Below are 26310 nucleotides of genomic sequence, written 5' to 3' on the forward strand. Positions count from 1 at the left end.
GTGATGCATTATGGGATAACAGTCTGGGGAACAAATGAGAAGAACAGACAGACAACCTTTAAGTTACAAAAAATGGCTGTACGAATTATGATAAAAGGTAGCAAGAGATCTCACTGCACTGAGTTGTTTAAATCTAAGGGAATCTTGAGTGTTCCCTGTGAGTATATTTTGTAAACAGTGATCCATATTAAAAAAGACATTGATCATACCCAACAAACAGGTCTCTACTTTTACATGGAACCAGATCCAGCCACCACTTACATCTCAAGAGAAAAAACAAAACAAAAAACCAAAATAGTGTGGTATATAATGGAATTAAACTACACAATAAACTACCACAAGAGATTAAAGTGAAATACATGCCTTCAGGAATACACTAAAAAATTACTTGTTAATACCTTAAATGATCATCTAATATAATGTGCAAATTTTGTTGAAAATTGTGTGAATCATTAATTACTGCAATTAAGAGGTATTTTACAATACATCCAATAGACCAGTGAAATACAATGTCCAAACGGGTAACTCAGGAAGACAAGAAATGTATGTATCTATTTATGAGTGTAATTGTGTATGTTTATGTTATCTCTGTGCATGTATGACATCTGAGCCACACAGTATCAATGGTCTCACTCAAGCACAACACACAACTATGTGATCATGCAGTTTGTGGGTGAAGAACCACATGCCCCAAATTCTTCCTGCTGGCAATCGTAATTATTCCTACAGATTACATTTCCTCACTATTTTCACATATTATTTTCCACACCTACATGTGCCATGCCACATGACCTTGTGAATCTTGACAGAACTGCCCCCCCCCCTTTTCTCTTAACCCAAAAAGTGCATACTTCCATACCTCATCCATTCCAGCCTTTTTCCCACATTTTTATACTTTTTTCAATATCTGTATGTGTTTGTTTATGTTTTTATATATTTGCACATATTTTTTGTGTATTTTAATGTATGTGTACATATTTGTGCATATTTTCACATATTTGTGAGTATTTTTACACTTATTTTTCTGTTAGCCAGCTCTCCTCACAACCAACTAAGGCCTTCATTTCTACCTCATTTCCTATTTTCCCGACACCATCCCTTCCATGATGGACCTCTGTTCCATCTTTCTGCAGCAATTCAGAAAAGTATCTCTTTTCCTGACTAAAACCCAGTCCCAAATCATGTTCCTTAAATGTTGCCTAAACCATGGAATCCCCCCCCCCCCCTCCCCAAATGGACTAACCATAAAAATTCGTTTCTCTGGCTCCCATCCCTCCTCTCATGATGGCCTTCATCTTTCCAGATTCTGTCAGTCCCTGTCCCTTACAAATCTGATACTGTGAAAACACATCTTCACAGCAGAGGCATCCTCTGCTCCCTTCACAAGATACTGCTACTGTGGAATCCCTACTACATACATCACATCTCTGAAACTGAGTATATTGCACTCTAGTACCTGGAAGAGGATTCCAGACACCACCTACATAAGTTACCTAGCCTGCTGACATCCTACTGCTGTCTTGGGGCACCACTATCTAAACCCTAGCCAAGCCACAGTGTTTCTCCTTCTCAGCCCCTCACAGTGCCCAGACCCTGCCAACCGGATCTTTTCAAGTTGCCACATCCACAAAACTCCCACCCAACTCTCCACTAAACACAGAGCTAAAACAATCCCAAAACACTCTTTTAACCTCTACACCAAGATCCTTTGCCCCACAGAAGTTTCAGTCCCATCCAAAAGGCCACAACTTCAACCCAGCACCAAAATTTAACCATGTTGGACTTGTCAGATACCTATTCTCCTTGTCAAGATCCAGGCAATGAAAACACTTCTTTTTCACCAATCCCACCAACCAAAGCCATCCTAATCCCAACATTGAACACTGTCTCTCCCAATTCATACCAACATCTAACAACCATCCTCCCCCTTCCCACATACCCCCTTCCTACTGGTCATCTTCCACAAATTCCCTACCTCCAACTTGTCCTCATCATTCTTTCCCACATTTCCTCTTAAGAACACCAATCTTTCAGCAGAAGGAAGAAAAGCCATACACAGCCTCAAAACAGATCCTGACCTAATTCATCCTACCTGCAGATGAAAGGTTCCACCACTGTCATTGTGAATTGCAGATGAGGCTATGCTACTTGTCTGACACCACTACCTACAAACTCTGCAAGAGTGACCCCATCCCAGAAGTCCAACATAACCTCCAATCCCAGCTTAAAGCCTTAGGCCCTTCCAGAACCTCTCCCTTGAATCCATTTCCCTCCTCATCCTTATGGCACCTTACACATCCACCTTCTACATTCTTCCCAAAATTTACAAACCAAACTATTCTGAATGCCCCATTGTAGCTAGTTATTGTGTCCCCACTTAAAGAATTTTCATCCTCATTGACCAATACCTCCAACCAACTTCCCGAAATCTAGCCTCACATGATAAAGATCCACCTTCATAGACTCTGCACCATCCCCCCTTCTTTACCTCATGGATCCCTACTCATCACTGTTGCAGCCACTTCCCTATACACTAATATCACTCATGTCCATGGTCTTGCCACTACTGAACGTTACCTCTCCCAATGTCCTTCACACCCCAAACCCAAAATCTCATTCCTCATAAACCTTACTAACTTTCTCCTAACATGCAAATGATTTCTCCTTTGAAGGAAAGATATACAAACAAATCCACACTACAGCCGTTGGAACCCAAATGGTGCCCTCCTATGCCAAACTGTTTATAGGCCATCTACAGGAAACCTTCCCAGCCTTCCACAACCTCAAACCCCTGGTTTGGTTCAGGTCCATTGATATCTTCATAATCTGGACTCAGAGCCAAGACACCCTACCCTCACACCTTCAGCAGTTCAATACCTTCTCTCCCATCTGCTTCACCTAACATATCCCTCCTCTCTGGTGGCTCCATTCACACCTCTGTCCACATTAAACCCATCAACCATCAACAGTAGCAGCATTTCAGCTGCTGCCATCCCTTCCACACCAAAAAGCCCTCTCATCCAGCTTGAACGGATATGGCATACCTGCAGTGATGAGAACTCCCTTGTCCATTGTGCTGAAGGCCTCACAAAGTCCTTCACAGACAGGCACTATCCCCCAGAGCATTCTGCAAACAGATTTCCTGTGCTATATCCCGACACACCCCTAATCCTCCCACCACCTGCAAGAACAATCTACAAAGGAGCACTCCTTCGTCACCCCCCATCACCATCCTGGACAGAAACAACTGATTCACTTCCTATGTCAGAGCTTTGATTATCTTTCATTAGGCCCTGAAATAATGGACATCCTATTCAAGATCCTTCCCACCCCTCCTAATTCCATTGTCTATCCAACCTCCACAACATCTTCATCTATCCTTACACCACACCCAACCCCAAACCCCAGCCACACGGATCATATCCCTGTGGAAGACTGAGCGCAACATGTGCCCAATCCACCCACACAGCACTTCCAACTCCTGTTTTATAACAAGTTTATCCTACTCCATCAGAGGCTGGGCCACATATGGAAATCAACCATGTCATGTACCAGCTCTTCTGCAAATCACTGCACAGCTTTTTATACATCTACATCTACATTTATACTCTGCAAGCCACCCAACGGTGTGTGGCGGAGGGCACTTTACGTGCCACTGTCATTACCTCCCTTTCCTGTTCCAGTCGCATATGGTTCGCGGGAAGAACGACTGTCTGAAAGCCTCCGTCCGCACTCTAATCTCTCTAATTTTACATTCGTGATCTCCTCGGGAGGTATAAGTAGGGGGAAGCAATATATTCGATACCTCATCCAGAAATGCACCCTCTCGAAACCTGGCGAGCAATTTACACCGCGATGCAGAGCGCCTCTCTTGCAGAGTTTGCCACTTGAGTTTATTAAACGTCTCCGTAACGCTATCATGGTTACCAAATAACCCTGTGACGAAACGCGCTGCTCTTCTTTGGATCTTCTCTATCTCCTCCGTCAACCCGATCTGGTACGGATTCCACACTGATGAGCAATACTCAAGTATAGGTCGAACGAGTGTTTTGTAAGCCACCTCCTTTGTTGATGGACTACATTTTCTAAGCACTCTCCCAATGAATCTCAACCTGGTACCCGCCTTACCAACAATTAATTTTATATGATCATTCCACTTCAAATCGTTCCGCACGCATACTCCCAGATATTCTACAGAAGTAACTGCTACCAGTGTTTGTTCCGCTATCATCTAATCATACAATAAAGGATCCTTCTTTCTACGTATTCGCAATACATTAAATTTGTCTATGTTAAGGGACAGTTGCCACTCCCTGCACCAAGTGCCTATCCGCTGCAGATCTTCCTGCATTTCGCTACAATTTTCTAATGCTGCAACTTCTCTGTATACTACAGCATCATCCGCGAAAAGCCGCATGGAACTTCCGACACTATCTACTAAGTCATTTATATATATTGTGAAAAGCAATGGTCCCATAACACTCCCCTGTGGCACACCAGATGTTACTTTAACGTCTGTAGACGTCTCTCCATTGATAACAACATGATGTGTTCTGTTTGCTAAAAACTCTTCAATCCAGCCATATTCCGTAGGCTCTTACTTTATCAGGCGACAGTGCTGAACTGTATCGAACGCCTTCCGGAAGTCAAGAAAAATAGCATCTACCTGGGAGCCTGTATCTAATATTTTCTGGGTCTCATGAAGAAATAAAGCGAGTTGGGTCTCACACGATCGCTGTTTCTGGAATCCATGTTGATTTCTACATAGTAGATTCTGGGTTTCCAAAAACGACATGATACTCGAGCAAAAAACATGTTCTAAAATTCTACAACAGATCGACGTCAGAGATATAGGTCTATAGTTTTGCGCATCTGCTTGACGACCCTTCTTGAAGACTGGGACTACTTGTGCTCTTTTCCAATCATTTGGAACCTTCCGTTCCTCTAGAGACTTGTGGTACACGGCTGTTAGAAGGGGGGCAAGTTCTTTCGCGTACTCTGTGTAGAATCGAACTGGTATCCCATCAGGTCCAGTGGACTTTCCTCTGTTGAGTGATTCCAGTTGCTTTTCTATTCCTTGGACACTTATTTCGATTTCAGCCATTTTTTCGCTTGTGCGAGGATTTAGAGAAGGAACTGCAGTGTGGTCTTCCTCTGTGAAACAGCTTTGGAAAAAGGTGTTTAGTATTTCAGCTTTACACGTGTCATCCTCTGTTTCAATGCCATCATCATCCCGGAGTGTCTGGATATGCTGTTTCGAGCCACTTACTGATTTAACGTAAGACCAGAACTTCCTAGGATTTTCTGTCAAGTCGGTACATAGAATTTTACTTTCGAATTCATTGAACGCTTCATGCATAGCCCTCCTTACGCTAACTTTGACATCGTTTAGCTTCTGTTTGTCTGAGAGGTTTTGGCTGCGTTTAAACTTGGAGTGAAGCTCTCTTTGCTTTCGCAGTAGTTTCCTAACTTTGTTGTACCACGGTGGGTTTTTCCCGTCCCTCACAGTTTTACTCGGCACATACCTGTCTAAAACGCATTTTACGATTGCCTTGAACTTTTTCCATAAACACTCAACATTGTCAGTGTCGGAACAGAAATTTTCGTTTTGATCTGTTAGGTAGTCTGAAATCTGCCTTCTATTACTCTAGCTAAACAGATAAACCTTCCTCCCTTTTTTTATATTCCTATTAACTTCCATATTCAGGGATGCTGCAATGGCCTTATGATCACTGATTCCCTGTTCTGCACATACAGAGTCGAAAAGTTCGGGTCTGTTTGTTATCAGTAGGTCCAAGATGTTTTCTCAACAAGTCGGTTCTCTGTTTAATTGCTCGAGGTAATTTTCGGATAGTGCACTCAGTAAAACATCTGAGTGTCCCAGTCTATATCTGGTAAATTGAAATCTCCACCTAAGACTATAACATGCTGAGAAAATTTATGTGAAATGTATTCCAAATTTTCTCTCAGTTGTTCTGCCACTAATGCTGCTGAGTTGGGAGGTCGGTAAAAGGAGCCAATTATTAACCTAGCTCGGTTGTTGAGTGTAACCTCCACCCATAATAATTCACAGGAACTATCCACTTCTACTTCACTACAGGATAAACTACTACTAACAGCGACAAATACTCCACCACTGGTTGCATGCAATCTATCCTTTCTAAACACCGTCTGTACCTTTGTAAAAATTTCGGCAGAATTTATCTCTGGCTTCAGTCAGCTTTCTGTACCTATAACAATTTCAGCTTCGGTGCTTTCTATCAGCGCCTGAAGTTCCGGTACTTTACCAACGCAGCTTCGACAGTTGACAATTACAATACCAATTGCTGCTTGGTCCCCGCATGTCCTGACTTTGCCCCGCACCCGTTGAGGCTGTTGCCCTTTCTGTATTTGCCCAAGGCCATCTAACCTAAAAAACCGCCCATCCCACGCCACACAGCCCCTGCTACCCATGTAGCCGCTTGTTGCGTGTAGTGGACTCCTGACCTATCCAGCGGAACCCGAAACCCCACCACCCTATGGAGCAAGTCGAGGAATCTGCAGCCCACACGGTCGCAGAACCGTCTCAGCCTCTGATTCAGACCCTCCACTCGGCTCTGTACCAAAGGTCCGCAGTCAGTCCTGTCGACGATGCTGCAGATGGTGAGCTCTGCTTTCATCCCGCTAGCGAGGCTGGCAGTCTTCACCAAATCAGATAGCCGCCGGAAGCCAGAGAGGATTTCCTCCGATCCATAGCGACACACATCATTGGTGCCGACATGAGCGACCACCTGCAGATGGGTGCACCCTGTACCCTTCATGGCATCCAGAAGGACCCTTTCCACATCTGGAATGACTCCCCCCGGTATGCACACGGAGTGCACATTGGTTTTCTTCCCCTCTCTTGCTGCCATTTCTCTAAGGGGCCCCATTACGCGCCTGACGTTGGAGCTCCCAACTACCAGTAAGCCCACCCTCTGCGACCGCCCGGATCTTGCAGACTGAGGGGCAACCTCTGGAACAGGACAAGCAGCCATGTCAGGCTGAAGATCAGTATCAGCCTGAGACAGAGCCTGAAACCAGTTCGTCAGACAAACTGGAGAGGCCTTCTGTTCAGCCCTCCGGAATGTCTTTCGCCCCCTGCCACACCTTGAGACGACCTCCCACTCTACCACAGGTGAGGGATCAGCCTCAATGCGGGCAGTATCCCGGGCAACCACAGTCGTAGTCCGATCGGGGGATGCGTGGGACGAGCTGGCCGTCCCCAACAAACTCCCACCCCCACAGTGATGCCCATTGGCAACAGCCTCAAGCTGTGTGACCGAAGCCAACACTGCCTGAAGCTGGGAGCGAAGGGATGCCAAATCAGCCTGCATCCGAACACAGGAGTTGCAGTCCCTATCCATGCTAAAAACTGTTGTGCAAAGAACGTCTGAACTAATCTACAGAGAGCGCAAACAAATCGACACAAAATTTAAACAGTTATTAAAATACAAGATTGCCTAGTAAATGCAGTAATGCTGCTACTTGCGCACTGCTGACACACTGCTCAGCGGCGGAAGGAGACTACGCGATTTTACACTATTCAGGTACTAAAATGCGATGCTACAACTCTCAATTACTATAATACGCCCGAAATTTATGAATTAAACAATGCAAGTACCAAAAACACGCAAAGAAATTAAGAATTAAACTATGTAACAAATGAGTGAGCTAGGAGTATACGACTTGCTGCTGCAGATGCTTATCCAACGGCGGCAGGGAGCACATTGGTATTACTACCAACCAGCTGTCCACTATCATGAATGGCCAGTACCAAACTGTGACCAAGAGCAAAGTGCAGCACCCTGTGGCACAAAATGCACTTGAACACAAATCGCTAGATCTCAATTGCTGATTCACAACCTGGGGCCATCCAGATCCTGCCATTTACCACAGCTTTTCTGAACTACGCAAATGGGAGTTATCCTTACAACACATTCTCCAGTCCCAAAACCTTCCTAGTCTTAACCCACTGTCCCCACACCCTCCACTCAACAATTTCTACTCCCTCTGTCCTGTCAGCTCCTCCAGATTAATGTCCCCTCAGTCTCATTGTGTGCCGCTCTCTGCCAATGCACTCACCTGTCTTTCCCTCTTCTCTACTCCGTTCCTTTTCCACTCCTTGTTTGCAATTCCCCCCCCCCCCCTCCCCCTTCCTCCATCCTGCCCCACAGCCTTGTTCTAGCACAGTCTAGTCCCTGCACACTCCATCAGGCAGTGCTAATTTACCTCCCCCTACCCCACCCAACTCTGGATTGCAGCTGCTGTTCAACATTACACATTGCATTCTGGCCAGAGCAGCCAGAGATAGCAGTGACGTGTGTGAGGTGTGCTTGCTGGGGTGAATGTGTGTCCCTTCTGAAGAAGCCTTTGGCTGAAAGATCATGTGTAACTGTCTTCTTGTTGTGTCTGTCTGCAACTCAGCATGTCTTCTTTATGGTGAGAAACAATCTGCCATTTTCATAAGGTGTTGAACAACATCCCAGAGAAGGATGTATCTGACAGTTCCAGATGGTTGTATGAACATTCTGTGTGCATTGTACTCAAGTGGGGTGGGGTCTATATAGAATACCTGAGGCACTGAATCTTGCTGTCAGCTTTCTAAAGAATGATGGAACCTTTCCTTATTTTTTTTACCTTCAAGCAGATGAAATGTAAGAAGTATTCTTAGTACACACAAGAGTTGCAGTTTGGGTTAATCTGCCCATAAAGCTTCCATTATTATGCAAATATCAGTGGCTTGCAAAGTATACGTTATTGAAATATAATTTTGATACACAATTATAGCCAGCTGTTAACAATTTCAAAAATTATAACCAGCTCTTAAAATTTTCAATCATTCTACTGTATGTCACAAAACTCTTTATTAACTACTAGTTTCAGTTACAGAAAACATCATCATTAGGTTTGAAGAGACTGACATAGTTAGGTGAACTTCACAATGTTAGACATATTGTAAATGTGCCACAGTAATTCTCTATAGTTACAACAGTTATCCTCCACATTTCTTTCTAATTAAGTGAAACATGACAAACACTGCTAGCAAGCAGTGAGTAGCGGTCTATGCTATGGTGTAGTTGGGTACAGAAAAGGCATTGGGAATCCACTACCTACCACAGCCAAGGTCACTACTCACCACAGTGGCACTACAGCATTCAAAGACAACATTGTAAGTTGTGCATGTTTGAATGTGTGTGAATCTGTCTCTCATCTGATGAATACTTCGTCCAAAAGCTGACATTCTTCAACAGTATACCTTTAAATATGTCTGTCTGTCACACAACACTTCCACAATGCGCTGAGTAACAATCTATTTTTATGCTGCTTAGAGATCAGATATTCTTAGCTTTCACTACACATTTTTATACATGACAGATATCTTTTATGTTTTTAAAATCAGCCATTTTATGACACTATTGAGATGTAACTATACTATTGTTCTAAAATTTGTCATATGTTATTGTTAAAATAATCTAATGTCAGAAATTAACCAAGTAGTTCATTTGTATTGAGCATTTAAAGAAACTATGTTGAGGAAAAAACTGAACTGCACATGAAGGTTTTGGTTGAAGATTTCTTATGTTTTTCACAAAAGCCTCGGGTGGCAACAATGCATTTAGTTCAACTTTTGCTCATCAATCACCCCAGGAAAGATTGTTTATAACTGGGTTGCAGAAATCCATTGTGATAAACCAGAATCAATGTTGTTCCAAGAAACACTGAAGCTGTGCTAAATATGATTGAAGAACATCAGCAAGTGACTTAAAACTGTGAGACATAGGCATCCTCAGGAATATCAAAGACTGCAGTACTGTAGTGAGGTCAGGGTGGTTTGAGTGTTTATTGACCTCATTACAGGGCAAGATGACAATGCAGAATGGTTGCCAGGACAGCATAGAACCAGGTGGTCAGTTGCCACGGGATCATAGAAACAGTGAGAGATAACAACATGTTTATTGATCATAATTTGTACATCAGTCAAAGGCACTGGCTTGCTATGTCCATGCCCATCAGCGAAGGCTGGCACTTTGATGGTGGTGCTTGCTTAGCTCAGCAGGACGTGGTACTTGCTTAGCTCAGCAGGAGGCGGTCATGGCACAGAGTCACTAGGCCAGACAGAAATGCTGTGTTTTATAAGCCAGATCAGCTGCTCAGTGGGTGCTTAGAATTATGTCAAGCTGGAGAAGTGACAGGTATTCCAGTGCAGCAAACTCCAAAGTAACTGTCTGTGGAGGGCCTAGTGCAGGAGGCAACTGTGCGTGGCTGTGAGCCGAGGACACCTGATGTAAGACGCAGGCAAGTGGTATATATGGCTGTTCAATCCACCCTATTGTAATGAGACATCGTTTCTGTCTGCTTAAATCATGGAAGTAGTGCAGTGCCAGGCTCGGATGTGACATAATCCAGGTCACTACTGCAGCAGTGTGACCTCATACTATGCTGCATGAACAATGTTCCAGCCAGGGCAGCAAGCAGTGGGGCTTGACAACCCCACTTGCTTCAGTGCCAGGGCAGATGCTTTCATCATGCCAGCTCCACAAGGTCACAGACTAGTATTATACATGAAAATCACTTATTATACAGTTTTCATTTTTGCATTTATGTACATTTTCAGTCAGTCTTCTCTTTCAGTACCCCAGTCCAAATTATAACATGCAGTGGCTGGTATATTTAATCTTTAGTTACGTGCTAAGCATGACTCACTTCGTCGACACATAGTGCACAGGGAGTACAAAAAAGTGATGGTTTTCCACCAGAAATAGAGATAGGCTACACAGATGAGTGTCAAAATGAAGATGGTACCTGAGGTTGAAATGCTTATTGCCACGATTTTGTGATAGTAATTAGTGATATATTTCTGAATGTAGTGAAGCATTTGTTCTATGTTAATACATCCCTTCTGCACAACTATCAGCTCATCAGAGAGTTAAGCAGGTTGGATTCTAAGGTACTGTTGAAGATGGTCAAGTTTTGGGTAAGTAGTGTATCTAAAAGTTTATCCGGCCATTACAACAGAGAATATGTTATGTCTAAAATCATATCTCTAGTTATGGTAGCTGGAAGGTGGAACGTTGTTTCTGAAATACCATGGTCATAGCATTTACCAATAAGCCACTATCTCACAGCTCCAACCATACTGTACCCTTAGCTTGTGCCTGCTCATAACTATTCACAAACCATTACTGGTTCATATACAGAATATATCCATTGTGGACTCACTTTCTGGACATAGGGTCGTGGTGTCAGCATGTCTCCCAGGCATCCTGCCACTTCTGTTCCACTAACATATAACTGCACTTCACAGACTCATGTGGTAGTCTGAATCATTTGGGATGGGCATATGGTGCGTTGGACCCACTGGGAGTTAAAAAGTTCATCTGCCTTCATGGTGAAATCAGCAGTACCTCTTTTGTCCTGATTGCATGAATTTTCCCATAGTCTCACATCTCTCTGGGAATGGATGAATTGTATAATATTTGTACTAGGCTTAAATAGTGATAGTTCCCCCCCCCCCTCCCCCCCTCCTTCCCCAACCAGAGGAGGGAATAAACTCTAGCATAGATGGCAGCTCTTCCTGTGCCTTACATAGGCCATTCAGAAACTCTCTCAGCGACAAAAGGATAGGGGTTAATTGTTCGTGCATGATGTGGTATACGGCTTGCTGTAGTTCCACTACCTCAATTTGGGCATCCTCTACACTGCCAGCCAGAGCTTGTAAAAGTCTTGCTACAGTCAACCTGGTATCCAGTAGCTCTAACTAGGTCTGTAATATATGTAAATCTTGGTTCAGCACATTGGGGGCATTTTTATGTAACACTGTAGTTCTGCTGTTAATCCTTGTAGCATTATAGTATTTTTCACAACCCATTGTTCCAGATTTGTTAGTTGTTTTGTGTGCCATTCCATTAGAGCTTTAGCACCTTCCACCTCTTTCTGTAGTTGCATTAGAGTGTCATGAAATCCTTTATGTCATCAGCATTTGCAGTCCTCCCACATCCAACCATCACCATTTCCATCATCTCACTGTGTGTGACACCAAGTCCACCACTTGCTGTAACTGGTCTAAGAGATTTTCATGGGAAAGTCACAGGACCTGATATTCTCCCTGTTTCTCTCCTAATATCTCTTTCTTCCCGGCTTCATGTTACAGTTCTGAGAAAGCTTCTTCCAGCCTACATACTTCATTTCTCACTTCCCATGCATCATAAGTTAGTTTTAACATCCACTGGTTACTATTTAGGACGATGTCTTCCTGCCCGGAGAAAAGTATTCCACCCTGCAGTGGTCACTTTTCCGAGATGCTCACCCCCTTGCAGCTGTAGAGGTGCAGCACTGCAAGAATTATAATGCACCATACTCTACTGATGGTGCTGTACACCATGGGCCACTAGAATATTTATTGACACCACTGCAGGTTGCAATGACGATGTAAGATGACTGCCAGGGCAGCATGTATGCAGAGCCAAGTGGTCGATCATTGTGGAATCATAGAGACAGTGAGTAATAACAAGTTTACTGATAAGAATTTTTGCAGAAGCCAAAGGCATTTTCTGCTGTTAATCCTTGATTAGCTCACTGCTTAGCTGTGATCAGTGCCCAGCAGGATGAGATGGCCATTGATGGGCTGGGTGGAGACAGAGTCGGGGTTGTGAACCGTGACTCCTGGATACACAACCTGAAGTCGGTTGAAGTCAGCCAGCAGATGGACCCCATCTGGAAGGCACCAGTTCATCTCTTAGCAGCATCAGGACTAGGTGCAGCCATAGCCCCACAACTAGTGGAAACAGCATCTGGTACCGGCTAAACAGTAAGATCTCACATCAGGTCGACTGGCATAGAGTACTTCTCAGAGATGGCTGTGGATGAGGACAAATACCGCTTACCTAGACCCTGTCTGGCCTAACATCCAACCTGTTGTGACAGAACATTATTTGAAGTTAGGACAGGATGTGATCCAGGTCATCACACACAGTGACAGTCTGACCCTCGTACTATGCGCCATAGGACAATGTTCCAGCCTTAGCAACAGGCAGCAAGGCTATTCGTGTGGCAACCAGACTCTTTTAGTGTCAGTGCAGAGACTTTTGTCATGTCAGCTTGACCTTTTCATCTTCTGGTCGATAAACTTGGTGACAGCTTTCTGCTCACTTGGCCGGAGGTCTCAGATACCAATTCGAAAGGCAGTAGCACAACAGTACAATCAATTTTGCCAGAACATTAACTCTTTCACTGCTCCTAGGGATGAACATCCTGCCCTGCCTAGCTAGCTAATGGGGGAAAATGTACTGTGGGCCTTGCCAATGGACAGCTGACACAGCCCAACAACTGCTGTACGCTACAGCCACAATAGACTAATCACACGATCAAGAGTGCATAGAACCAGTCTTCAATAATGCTCTTTATAAAATTTGTATCACACTGCACTGTCATAGTAGTTACAGTTTCTGATAACCGTGAAAGAGAGCTTCAAAACAAAATCCAAGCTTTCTGTTAAAAGTTTATCCTGAGCCGAGAAAAACTTATTTTAGAAAAACCATAACAACTTTTTTATTTGTGATTGGAAAATTCTGTAACTTGAGATTTACACTACCAAAATATATGCATGTAACCTGCTATGCTTCAATCCCACTATCGTGGAACAAGGCTAAGATTATTTTGATACACAAGAAAGGAAGTATTCACATTATTAAAAACTACCGTCCTATCAGCTTGCTCTCAATTTTGTACAAAATTTTCACAAAGATCTTGCTAAACCGAATTAGTTCCACCCTAGACTCAGCCCAACCTATGGAACAAGCTGGATTCCGAAGCAATTTTAGCACTATTGACCACATTCTGACCATTAGTGAAGTGATAAGCAGAGCGAATGAATACCAACTGCCTCTCTGCATTGTCTTTGTTGACTTTGAAAAGGCATTTGACTCCGTTAGCCATGTAGCTGCCCTCCAAGCTTTGAGTGAGCAAGGAGTGGGAGCAGCATACATTGAAGTGCTCAGGAAAATCTACGAGAAATCTTCAGCCTATGTTAACATCGGCGAATCAACTCAAGAATTCCGCATCATGAGGGGTGTCAAGCAAGGCGATCCCATCTCCCCAAAACTGTTCTCTGCCGTATTGGAAATGGCTATGTCAAAGCTGAGCTGGGAAGGTAAGGGAATTAGAATTAATGGAAGAAGGCTTACCAACTTGAGATTTGCTGATGATATTGCCTTACTGGCCAAAGACTTCGCAGAGCTCCAAAACTTAGTTACAGATCTTGCATCGGAATGTCAGCTGGTTGGCTTGAACATGAACCTTTCCAAAACAAAAGTAATATCCAACAAATGGGTCCCAGCTGGAGATGTGAAAGTCAAGGACAGTCTACTAGAAGAGGTCAGTGAATATGTCTACCTTGGCCAGATTATAAATATGAAGGGAGACATAAGGCCAGAAATCTATCGACGCATCAAGCTTGGCTGGCAAGCATTTGGGAAGAATTCAAAAGTATTCAGATCAAAAATGCCAGTAAATCTGAAGAAAGCAGTATTTGATCAATGCATACTTCCTGTGATGACGTATGGCTGCGAGACATGGACACTGAACTAATTCACAAAAGGGAAACTTAGGACAGTACAGAGAGCCATGGAGAGATCAATGCTGGGCTATACAAGAAAGGACAGGAAAAGGGCAGATGACATCCGGTCTGTGACGAAGGTTAATGACATCTTAGAGAGAGTAGGTTCCTTGAAATGGCAGTGGGCTGGCCACGTTGCAAGAAGAAAAGACAACAGATGGACGAAGCTAGTACTGGAGTGGAGTCCGAGAGAGCACCGGAGGCCTAGAGGAAGACCACCAGACAGATGGGACAAAGACATCAAGAAGATCGCTGGTAACACCTGGCAGAGAACTGCCCAAGACCGTCCCACTTGGAGAAGACTTCTGAAAGCCTACCTGAATCCACAACTCGAAGCGGCCACATCATCTATTGATTGAATTGGCTGATGATGATGATGATGATGATGATGATGATGATGATGATGATGATGATGAACCTACTAAAAATTCATTAACATCAGACAAATACATTCCAAGATATATAGTTTTAAAGTGAGCAGTTCCTGAAGACACCTAAAACTCAGACCATCTCCTGCTTCTTGCAGCAGCAAGTTTTGCTAAGAAACTGTACGTATTTTGCTGCAGTTTTCACCTTTTGAAACAGCCGATATGCCAATTCTGTATGATAATTCATGCTCTGTCAGATTATATATGTTCATATCATGTGTACTTTGTAGATTAGGAAATTAAATTACATTTACTTGGCTGTATCCAACTTTTTCTGTTCCATATTGTTGCACTGTTTGCTTTCTGCAACATTTGATATGTCACTTCTAGAGGATAATTCGTGCCCTTTCAGATTATATGAGGTTTGTATCATGTGTAGCTTGCAGATTAGGAAATAAAATTTCATCTGTTTGGCAGTGCTTGTCATTTGCTGTCTGCGGGGCAGCGAGTTTTGTTGAGAAACTGCACACATTTTGTTGCACTGTTTGCCTTTTGCAACATCTGATATGTCAGTTCTGTGGGATAATTCATTCCCCTTTCAGATTATGTATGTCGATATTGTTTGTACTTACTAGATTAGGAAATCAGAGTTCATTTGTTTAGCTGTGCACATTGTTTTCTGCTCCAGGCACCAGCACATGTTGCTGAGAAACTGCACATATTTGCTGCTCTGTTCTCCTTTTTTAACATCTGATAGATCTGGTCATTAGGATAATTAACACCCTTCAGAATATATATGGCTGTTGGTGAGTAACATCTGGCCACACCGTTGCCAAACGCAGTGTACAGTGCACGCGCAGGAGAGCCGCTCTGCGATTTTCGGCAGAGGGAGTTTGAATGTGACACCATCTATCTGCAAATCATTGTGCATGTGCAGTTTCCATGCCTTCGCATTCTTCGCGCGCTTGTTCTAGAAATGGGGTGTCGACATGCAGATACCGTCAGTTGTACCTAGCTACCAGCAAAGTTGAACCACCTGAAGATGTCAGACTGTTGTTCCGAGGAAATATTGTGGAATTTGCACAACATGATCTGGCTACAAACCCGTGAAGACTATTTACAACAATCTGCCAGGAAAGAGAGAAGAGTCAAACTTGGATATATTCATATAAGCTAGAAACTAAGCAGGAATCAACTGTTTCGTGGTTCAAGATGAACTAAAACCAAAAGAGTAAATTCTTTACAAAAAACTTGCAAAAAATAATTTGTGTGCCACAAGACGCTGATGAAATCATAAAAATAACTAAAAATGTTGAACCATTCTTCTTCATGACAATGCCAGTAGTCACACAGCTCAATGAACAGTTGGTTTTTTGACAAAGAAAACATCTCAGTTTAATGAGCCACTGACATTATTCAACTGATTTACTGGCCAATGATTTCTTTTTGTTTCCTTGTATTATGCAAAAAGAGCATGGACAGATACTTAAATCACATCATCATATCCCCCTACAAACATGTTTCTGAAGTACCAACATAAGAGTCGTAGGAATGTTACTGGACTTGGTTAGAACACACACAAAATTTTATAAATTTTAGAATGAAGTGTTTTAAAAAAACAATATACTAATTTTCACCAAAAAATGTCTTTTCATTATTTCTTTAAAAAAATTTAAATGAGGCCCTAGTACATTGTAGCATCGTTCTTCTCAATTTATGTATATTGATGGAAATGTGCCAATGTGATGGAGTGCTGCCAACAGCATTATAAATTTAATTCCTTTTAATTACATTCTAGAGGTAATAAATATGTTGCTGCATATGCTTTAGGGCATTCCATCAAATGGTGTGCTGGAACTTGATGGTATCACAGAGATACTGGAGGAACTGAACTGGCATACACTTGAAGATAGACATAAACTATCCCGAGAAAGTCTATTAACAATTTTCCATTCCATTGGGCCAACAACATAGTCTACATCAGTATAGAACATAATGATAATGAATGTTCCAAAACTAGTTGCAATAAGGTAACATATTTTTTAAATATTTTACATTGCAGGCCTGTTTCAGCTTATTGGTATTATCAAGTGATGTCTAGCTTGAAGTGACGACTGTATTGCATCTGTAGCAAATTTTTTCTGTCATGTCTTGGTAAGTATTTTATTTTTGTGGTTACAAAATGTAAAATATGTTCTTGTCAAAATACCTAACAAAAACATATTTTACATTTCATAGCTACAAAAAATAATATACCTACCAAGGCATGACAGAAAAAATTTACTACAGATGCAATGTATATGGTTGTCACTTCCAATTAGATGTCATTTGATAATTGCAATAAGCCATAACAGGCCTGTCATGTAACATCTTAAAATATATATATATATATATATATATATATATATATATATATATATATATATAACAGAGGGAAACATTCCACGTGGAAAAAATATATCTAAAAAGAAAGATGATGAGACTTACCAAACTAAAGCGCTGGCAGGTCGATAGACACACAAACAAACACAAATATACACACAAAATTCAAGCTTTCGCAACAAACTGTTGCCTCATCAGGAAAGAGGGAAGGAGAGGGAAAGACGAAAGGATGTGGGTTTTAAGGGAGAGGGTAAGGAGTCATTCCAATCCCGGGAGCGGAAAGACTTACCTTAGGGGGAAAAAAGGACAGGTATACACTCGCACACACACACATATCCATCCACACATACAGACACAAGCAGTTTGTGTCTGTATGTGTGGATGGATATGTGTGTGTGTGCGAGTGTATACCTGTCCTTTTTTCCCCCTAAGGTAAGTCTTTCCGCTCCCGGGATTGGAATGACTCCTTACCCTCTCCCTTAAAACCCACATCCTTTCGTCTTTCCCTCTCCTTCCCTCTTTCCTGATGAGGCAACAGTTTGTTGCGAAAGCTTGAATTTTGTGTGTATATTTGTGTTTGTTTGTGTGTCTATCGACCTGCCAGCGCTTTAGTTTGGTAAGTCTCATCATCTTTCTTTTTAGATATATATATATATATATATATATATATATATATATATATATATATATATATATATATATATATAGTTTTGGAACATTCATTTTCATTTCATCTATTAATTAAGTTTCAAGAACTGAACCCCTTTGCATCGCTCACATAGGAATAGTAAGGATAGCAAGAATAATTATTGCATGTACAGAGGCATTCAAACAATTATTCTTCCCATGCTCCCTATGTGAATGAAATGGGAAGAAACCCTAATAACTGGTACAATGGTCTGTACCCTCTGCCATGCACATCAAGCTGGTTTGCAGTGTATAGACGTACATGCAGATGTAGATGTAAATGTGGATGTGGATATTGTAAGGAGCTCCTATTTGTCAACTGCCTGAAGATGATGAGCAGACGCTGTGTTGAAATACCACAAAGCTTCAATGACACCATCTGATGCAATGGCCAAGTTCCTCAATAACATTTTGTAGACTCTGAAATAGCACAAAAAGTTCCTTACCTGTTATCAGTTTTTCGAACTAACATGCAGTCATTCTCATAACCGCCTCTTTCATTCTGCATTCCAGTATGAGATATACCACCTACTGGAATATTGACATCATTAGAGCAAAGCTTTTGTAGATAGTCAACAACTTCAGTGCCAGAAGACTGTAAATATAAAAATAAACTTTTATATTAATTGAAACACATATTCAGTACACTTAGTGCTATAATAATACAAGCCCATATAGATTTTACTGATACTACAATTTATGAAATACTTCAGAAATGGCAAGCAGCAATGAAAACAAACAGCAATGATATTAGTAGACTGACATGAAGGAGTTTAGTATCCTAATGTATTATATTGCTCAATGTTTTCAATTCAACACAAATAGCAATATTACTGTTCTAAGTATTCATTTACAGATTAAAAACAGTGACACAACAAATATGACTTCATGGCTTTGCTAAATTTTATGTTGTCTTCAATGGACTTAATACTAGTGGGAAGATTGTTGAACAGTTGGAGGCCCATGTGGAAAGCTCCCTTTTTACACAGTTGGGTATTTGTACGTAAAACATGCACATTTGAGTTTTTCCTGGTGTTGTGTTTATGTATTTAATTATTTGTTATGACTCTGGTGTCAGTTGGCTCTACGTGGTTTCTGAAAAATTTTAGAATCTCAAGAATGTATAGGCAAGGCAGTGTAAGGGTTTCCAACTTTCTGAAGATGGGTTTGCAGGAGTCTCTGGGTTTGCTCCCAGTAATAATCCTCATTGCTCTCTTCTGGATTTTGAATGTGCTCAGAGCAGTTGGAGAATTTCCCCAGAATATCACACCATATTTTAGGTGGGCTTATATGTATGCGTAGTACGTGCTGGTTAATGTTTTCAGGCTAGCACATGATTTCAGTACACTCAGTGCATAACAGCCAGTACTAATTCTGACATTTACCTTTTCTGTATGTGTATTCCATTTCAGGTTATCTTGAACCCACAGACCCAGGAATCTGAAAACAGTGTCGGTATCTATTGGCTGGTTTTTTACAGTGACAAATGGCTGAGAAGAATTTGCATTTTGTGTTGTGTGAAAGTTCATTGAAGCTATATTTTTGGTGTTGATAGTTAATCTGCTGATTTTAGCCCAGTTGCTGAGTTGTTCAGTGGCCAAGTTCACAGCTTTTTGCACAGCCTCTGTATTCTCCCCTTTGAGGAGTGTGGTTGTGTAATCAGCAAATATTATTGTTTTGTGTGGATCTACATTCAGGCTCATGTCATTAATGTACAGGAGGAATAGTAGGGGTCCCAATACTGAGCCCTGTGGAACACCTTGCTTTACAGTTTTATTACTTGAAAGGATTTCAGTTATTGAGTTGCTTTGTCTATTAGTGTATTTCATGCTGACTCTCTGCATCCGATTGGTTAGGAATGTAATGTAGCAATCCAATTGTTTGCAATTCCTCTGATACCATAGCATTCTATTTTTTCCAGCAATATTTTGGGGTCAACAGTGTCAAAAGCCTTTGACAGATCCAGAAATATGCCTGTTATGGGTTGTTTTCTATCTAACAGATCTAACAGCGTATTTATGCGGTCATATACTGCAGTTTCAGCAGATTTGTTGCTTCTGAACCCATGTTGAGCTAAACTTAGTAAATCTTTTTTTTTTTTTTTTTTCTCAATGAAGTCCATCATTTTTTTTGTACATTATTTTTTCAAAAACTTTAGGAAAGCAGGATGAGATTGAGATAGGCCTGTAGCTATTCATATCTTTATTACCACCTTTTTTGAAGACAGGAATTACTTTAGAAAGTTTCAGAGCTTCAGGGAAAATACCTGCCTGGAAAGAACAGTCACAGAGGTGAGTTAATGGTTCAGCAATTGTGTGTGTACGCAATTTTTGACTACAGCTGCTGGGGTACCATCGATTCCAGCTGATATGAATTTTTTAACTCTCTGAGGGCTTTTGCAACATCATTTTCAGTGACTTTGGTAATGAAAATTGACTCTGCACATGTTTGATATTTTTGGTTTGCTGGTTGGTAATTTGTGTTAGGATTATTTCTGACCAATTTTTCAGCTATGCTCATAAAGAAATTGTTGAAAGAGTCCACCACAACTTCGGGATTAGATATAGATTCATTGTTGAGTTTGATTTCTATGTTCGTGTGTGTAGCTTTCATTTCCCCTCTTTCCCTTTTTATGATATTCCACATTGCTTTTACTTTATTGCTGGATTTATCAATGCACTCATCATTTTGCATCCTTTTTGCTTGTCTTATCACTCTTCTTAGGATACGTGTGTAGTTTTTATAGTATTCTGTTAGTTGGGGGGAGTCACTACTTTGTTTACATAACATGTACGTAGCACCCAAAACTGATTGTGGCCACATGGTTCTGAGTTGAGAGGAAGGCTTGAAGTAGTGTCTCTGAAGATTCTGTGAAAAGCTATCTTGTACCTTCCTAAATTTGCCACATAAGATTGAAAAAACTCTCCCTAAATGGTTTAGGGGTGCATTGTGTGTCAGAAACTGCTACCCAAGCAGCTGACTGTGTGTGGGGTGTACAAAGGTTTTTCTTAGATTAAGCAATTCTCCATTAATCTATGTAATGACAGCTGTGCAAGATCCCAAAATATCAATGTAATACCTGAAGAAATGTCCCCAAAAAAATGAGGCTATTGAAATACTACTGATCAACTGATGAACTATTCACAACAAAGTACTCATGTCTGAAGCCCTCCTAAACTGTATAATCTGACCCATTCCACTTCCACGAAGGCACAAATTCGCAATGGAACTTTCGAATTTTCAGAAGACATTGTGTGAATGATTGAATGAATGAATGTTCATGATAGCAGGGACCCTTCAGTGTACAGCTTCTGTAAAGAAACTTCTAAATTAACATTGACTGCTCCACAGTAGGTGTAAATCAAAGATGCTACAGGAAGCTCATTTGGATGTCATACGGGCAACGCATGAATCTTTCAATGACTCCTGTAGCAGAATCTTATCGAAAGACCTCTCACAAAGTGCCAAGAAATTCTGCTCTTATATAAGACTGTCAGTGGCACCAAGGTCATTATTCAGACACTCATGGATGACTCCAGAACTTACATTCAGGAATGCAAAGCAGAAGCTGAAATTCTGTACTTTGTCTTCAAATATTCCTTTACAAAATAAGATACAAGAGTGGTGCTGTAACCCATAAGTTACTACACCTACCACCCACAGCAGACATAAGTCGTGCCACTATGGCAAGTGTAGTATGTACTGACACCCAATCGGCGCTTCCATAACTACCTGAGGTAGCTGCCAATGTCAGCTCAGTCACTGACTGCTGTCACCACATCTGCCACACACATGCAGTCCTAAACCAGCAATACCTCTTGTGGGCAGCATCATTATAAGGGCATGCACAGGACTCTGGGCCCTCAGTTGTCAAACATGCTCAAGATGTGTAATCTACTTTCTTTGTATTCTTGTTGACGTCCTCTGTGACACAGTAAATTGTATCTCTTTTACTGCCCTGTGTTATCTTGTGTTCCCAGTCAGAAAAAGCTGTGCCCCTGTTTAATTTTTACACAACTTCAGAGATACTGGAATCATTGTCAGATTCTGTACTGATTTCCCAGCTGAGATACACCTCCTCAAAACTACAACAGACAGAAAATCAACTGAACAAAAAATTGTGCCCAATGCTTGGAAGAAAGTATGGATCACATCTGTTTACATAAAACTAAGTCCAATACCACTGTCAACCACGTGTAGTAGAATCTTAGAAAATATTATGATCTTAAATATCATGAGCTATCTGAAACTGAATGATCTGCTCAATGTAGTTTTGAAACATAAGTGTTGGTTTTAGGATATTTAGGTAATTTTCTCAATCTCCGTAATTATAATAGATAAAAATCTGAAATTTTGACAGGGTCCTTTCCTTAATAATAAAAGATTGTTTACCAAGTTTGAACAAAATCAGATGATAATTACTATGGTTTATTTAGATTTGTAGGGTGGTATGAATTTGTGTACCGACTGAATGTTACTCGAGGCCGTTCTCACGGCTGGTAATGTCAGTTGCACTGTGAGTCAGAATGAAGAAAAAAGGTAGCCATCCTGAAGCCACCATGCTACACGGTTGCATGCCTTACTGCATAGAATGTTATTTCGTAATAACTTGCTACATTACAGTGTGCCTGAAGGAAGGGTGTTAGAACTCATTATTCATTTTATATGTTAATGACCTGCCACACAATATTAATAGCAACCTTTGCCAGATGATTCAGTTATCTATAATGAAGCACTGTGTGAAAAATTAGACATATTGAGTTTCAGACAGACACAACAAGAAGATTGTTACACACTCAGCTTTTGACCACAGCCTTCTTCAGAAAATAAAAGAAAAAGAAAACACATGCATTGGGAGTCTGTGGGGGAAGGGAGGGTTGAAAGAAACAGGGAGTGGATAAGGAGAGGGAAGAGAAGGGGAAAAAGCCCAGTGGCTGCAATGGCAGAGAATGATGCACAATGAGAGTGAGAGGACATAAACTGGCAAGAGGTGTAGGAAGAAAGGGTGTTGAAACTGTTAGGTGGAGGGTATGGGAGCAGTAAGTTATTGTAGGTTGAGACGAGGATAATTTTGGGAGTGAAGAATGTGCGCAGTTCAGAGGAACAGGTGGTGGAGGGGAGGGATCCAGGTGGTCGAGGTTGTAAGCAGCCAGTGAAATCAGTAGTGAGCAGCTATTTATCTTTTCATAATATTGTTGATATTCCTATTAACTTTCCATTGCCTGAAAAAAGCTACACAAATATTCTGTTAGACCTTATAAGCTATCAAAGAGTTGAAAAGATTGGCAACTCACTTTAATTTTCAGGAATGTATAAATGTGCACTTCACAATGGAAACTCCAGGTAGGAATGTCAACAATGAACAAAAACACAGATTGCTAGTTACCGTAAAGAAGACACGTCAAGTTGCAGACGGGCAAAATTAAAAGGTGCTCACAAAAAGCTTTTGGCCATAGCCTTCATCAGTAAAACACACACACACATACACACACACACACAAAAGCAAGCATACCTCAGGCACACGCGATCACCAACTAAAGCATCTTGAGCCAAAATGCAACATCAAATGGGATGCAAGCAGTAATCTCGAAGGGGCAGGTAAGGGGAAGGGACAAGAGTGAACAGATAGAGAGAGAGGAATGCTGTCTGGTGGAGTATGCAGGGACTACACTGCCAATAGGCACAGTGTCAGGAGGTTGTGGGGCAAGGTGGTGGGGAGAAAGGAGGAAAAAAGGAGAGGAGTGGGGAAGGATGGGCAGATGCGTTGGCAGACTGCTAGAGGGTGGGAGATGAGAATGGGGAGGAGATGGCAGGACAGAGGGGTTGAAAACTATTGGGTGGAGGGTGCGGAGACAGTATGTTACTGTAGGCTGAGGCTGGGATAGTTATGGGAGCAGAGAATGTGTTGTAAGGGTAACGCCCATCTATGCAGTACAGGAAAGGTAGGTGGAGGGAAGGATTCAGGTGGTTCAGGTAGTGCAGCAGCCACTGAAATCTAGGGTGTTATGTTCAGTTGCATTTTGTACCATAGAGTGGTCTACCTTGCTCTTGGCCACAGTTTGGCGGTGGCAGTTCATCCTGGTGGACAGCTAGTTAGTAGTAGTTACCAATATAGAAAGCTGTGCAATGACTGCAGCAGAGCTGCTAAATGACATGGCTGCTTTCACAGGTGGCCCGGCCCCTGATGGAGTAGGGTAAACCTGTGACAGGACTGGAATGGGATGTTCTGGGTGGTTGGATTGGGCAGATTTTGCACCTGGGTCTTCCACGGGGATACAGTACTTGTGGCAAGGGGCTGGGAGAGGGAGTGGCAAAGGGATGGACTAGGATGTTGTGGAGGTTGGGTGGGCAATGGAACACCACTTGAGGAGGGGTGGGAAGTTCTTGGGTAGGATGTCCCTTGTTTCTGGGCAAGATTATAGGTAATCAAAGCCCTGGCGAAGAATGTGGTTCAGTTGTTTCAGTCCGAGATGGTACTGGATGATGAAGGGGACACTCCTTTGCGGCTGTTTCTTGGGGGTGGTGGGAGGATTAGGAGTGTGAGGGAAAATGGCACAGGAGATCTGATTGTGGACTAGGTCTGGGGGTAGTGCCTGTATGTGAAGGCCTTGGTGAGACCCTCAGCATACTGAGCAAGGGAGTTTTTGTCACAGCAGAGATACTGTCCCTGGAGGACAAGGCTATATGGAAGGGATTTTTTGCTCCTTCTTCTTCTTCTTCTTCTTTTTCCTCCCCACCTCACAACCTCCTGAAGCTGTGCCTGTTGGTAGTATAGTCCCTGAACACTCCACCAGACAGCGTTCTTCTGTCTCCCCACCCATACGCTACTATCCCTCCCCCTTCTGCCCCTCCAGATTGCCAGTTGCATCCCATGTGATGTTGCAATCTGGCCAAAGATACTGGAGTTGGCAGTCATGTGTGTGTGTGTGTGTGTGTGTGAATAGTGTATGTGTCTCTCTTTGACTGACGAAGGCTGTGGCCGAAAACTTTATGTGAGTGTCTTTTAATTGTGCCTGTCTGGAACTTGATGTGTCTTCTTTACAGTAATAGTAATCTCTTTTCCTACATTTTAGTATCAATGACTACATTATAAATCTCTCAAAATTGGCTCAGTCACCTCATATAAATATCTGGGTGCAAAAACTGCAGCAGTGTGAAATGACCAAGAATGCTCAATACACAGTAAAACAGCTGGCAGACTTTGGTTTATTGATAGGATACTATGGAAACGTTCAACCTACAAAGAAGATCGTTTACAAAACAATTCTCTTAGAATATTGCTCAGAAGGTACACACATAATGGCAGCATGGAAGGTCACAGGTTTGTCTGACACACAGGCGAGTGTCACAGAAATGCTGGAAAACCTGAACATGCAGACTCTTGGAAACAGACACCATCTACTCCATGACACACCATAAGCCACCTTATCCTGAAGACATTTTTCGTTATGCACCAAAACTTTTGTTGTTTTTAGTGGGATATACTGATCCTACAGTGTTCACCTTTGGTACACTTGTGTAGAAGGGGGTCACAAAACTAGTTAAGGGCAAAATCTGTGCATTTTGCACATGTATTTATGCATAATTAAGTACATAAGCAGAGTTCTTGCACTGCCTTTGTGCTTGAATAAAATCACATGTGAAAAATTTATTTCATACTACAGTGTCAGTTGTAATTTACGTTTGTGCTTTGTACAATTATGGCAGTAGTATCCTCATGAAAAATAACAACCTTGTGATGGTGCCTTACACTCAGACCACTGATGGCCATCATACTGTCCATAACTACCGTTTTTCCACACGGATTCTCCCACAATGTAGTTTGACCTCAGCGAGTGTTTGACATCAGCCAGTTGCATCACTGGAGATGACGAGAAGATGGACACACTTCTTAACCACTTCAGAGACTGTGTGGACCTTAGTAGTGATGTGCTTTTAGTCATTCTGGCTTCTCACAAATATGAAACTGCCAAGACACTACTGCTACAACACTAACATGAAGGCCTGAGCAACAGCTATATCTCATAATCAACAAGACTACTTTGGGCAACAGCATGGCGTCTTTGCTCTGGCGCAGCATGTTAGTTGTAATTGATCCAGCACTCCTGCCTGATCACACAATATGGACACTTTGGCTCCTAAAACTGCCAGAGAACATCCAAATGATGATGCTAGAGGATGAGAAGGCACTTCTGGAGTTTAAACTTCAACTCACTGACACAATGCAGGGATTATCAC

General features: G+C 41.9%; 1 protein-coding gene across 5 annotated transcripts in view; it reads right to left on the minus strand.

Annotated features, from left to right (window-relative positions):
* The window catches only part of LOC126263136 (pyruvate dehydrogenase phosphatase regulatory subunit, mitochondrial-like), a 175994-nt gene that overhangs the window by 37149 nt on the left and 112535 nt on the right, over positions 1-26310 (minus strand). For all 5 annotated transcript variants that reach the window (XR_007546847.1, XM_049960162.1, XM_049960160.1 and 2 more), the window contains exon 12: positions 18519-18667. Coding sequence is in view for 4 of the 5 variants with exons in the window: in XM_049960162.1 (XP_049816119.1) it covers positions 18519-18667 (149 nt within the window). In the remaining variant the exon portion in view is untranslated. The remainder of the gene's footprint in view (positions 1-18518; positions 18668-26310) is intronic.

Source organism: Schistocerca nitens, chromosome 6 (genome assembly GCF_023898315.1).
Source record: "Schistocerca nitens isolate TAMUIC-IGC-003100 chromosome 6, iqSchNite1.1, whole genome shotgun sequence".
NCBI lineage: Eukaryota > Metazoa > Arthropoda > Insecta > Orthoptera > Acrididae > Schistocerca > Schistocerca nitens.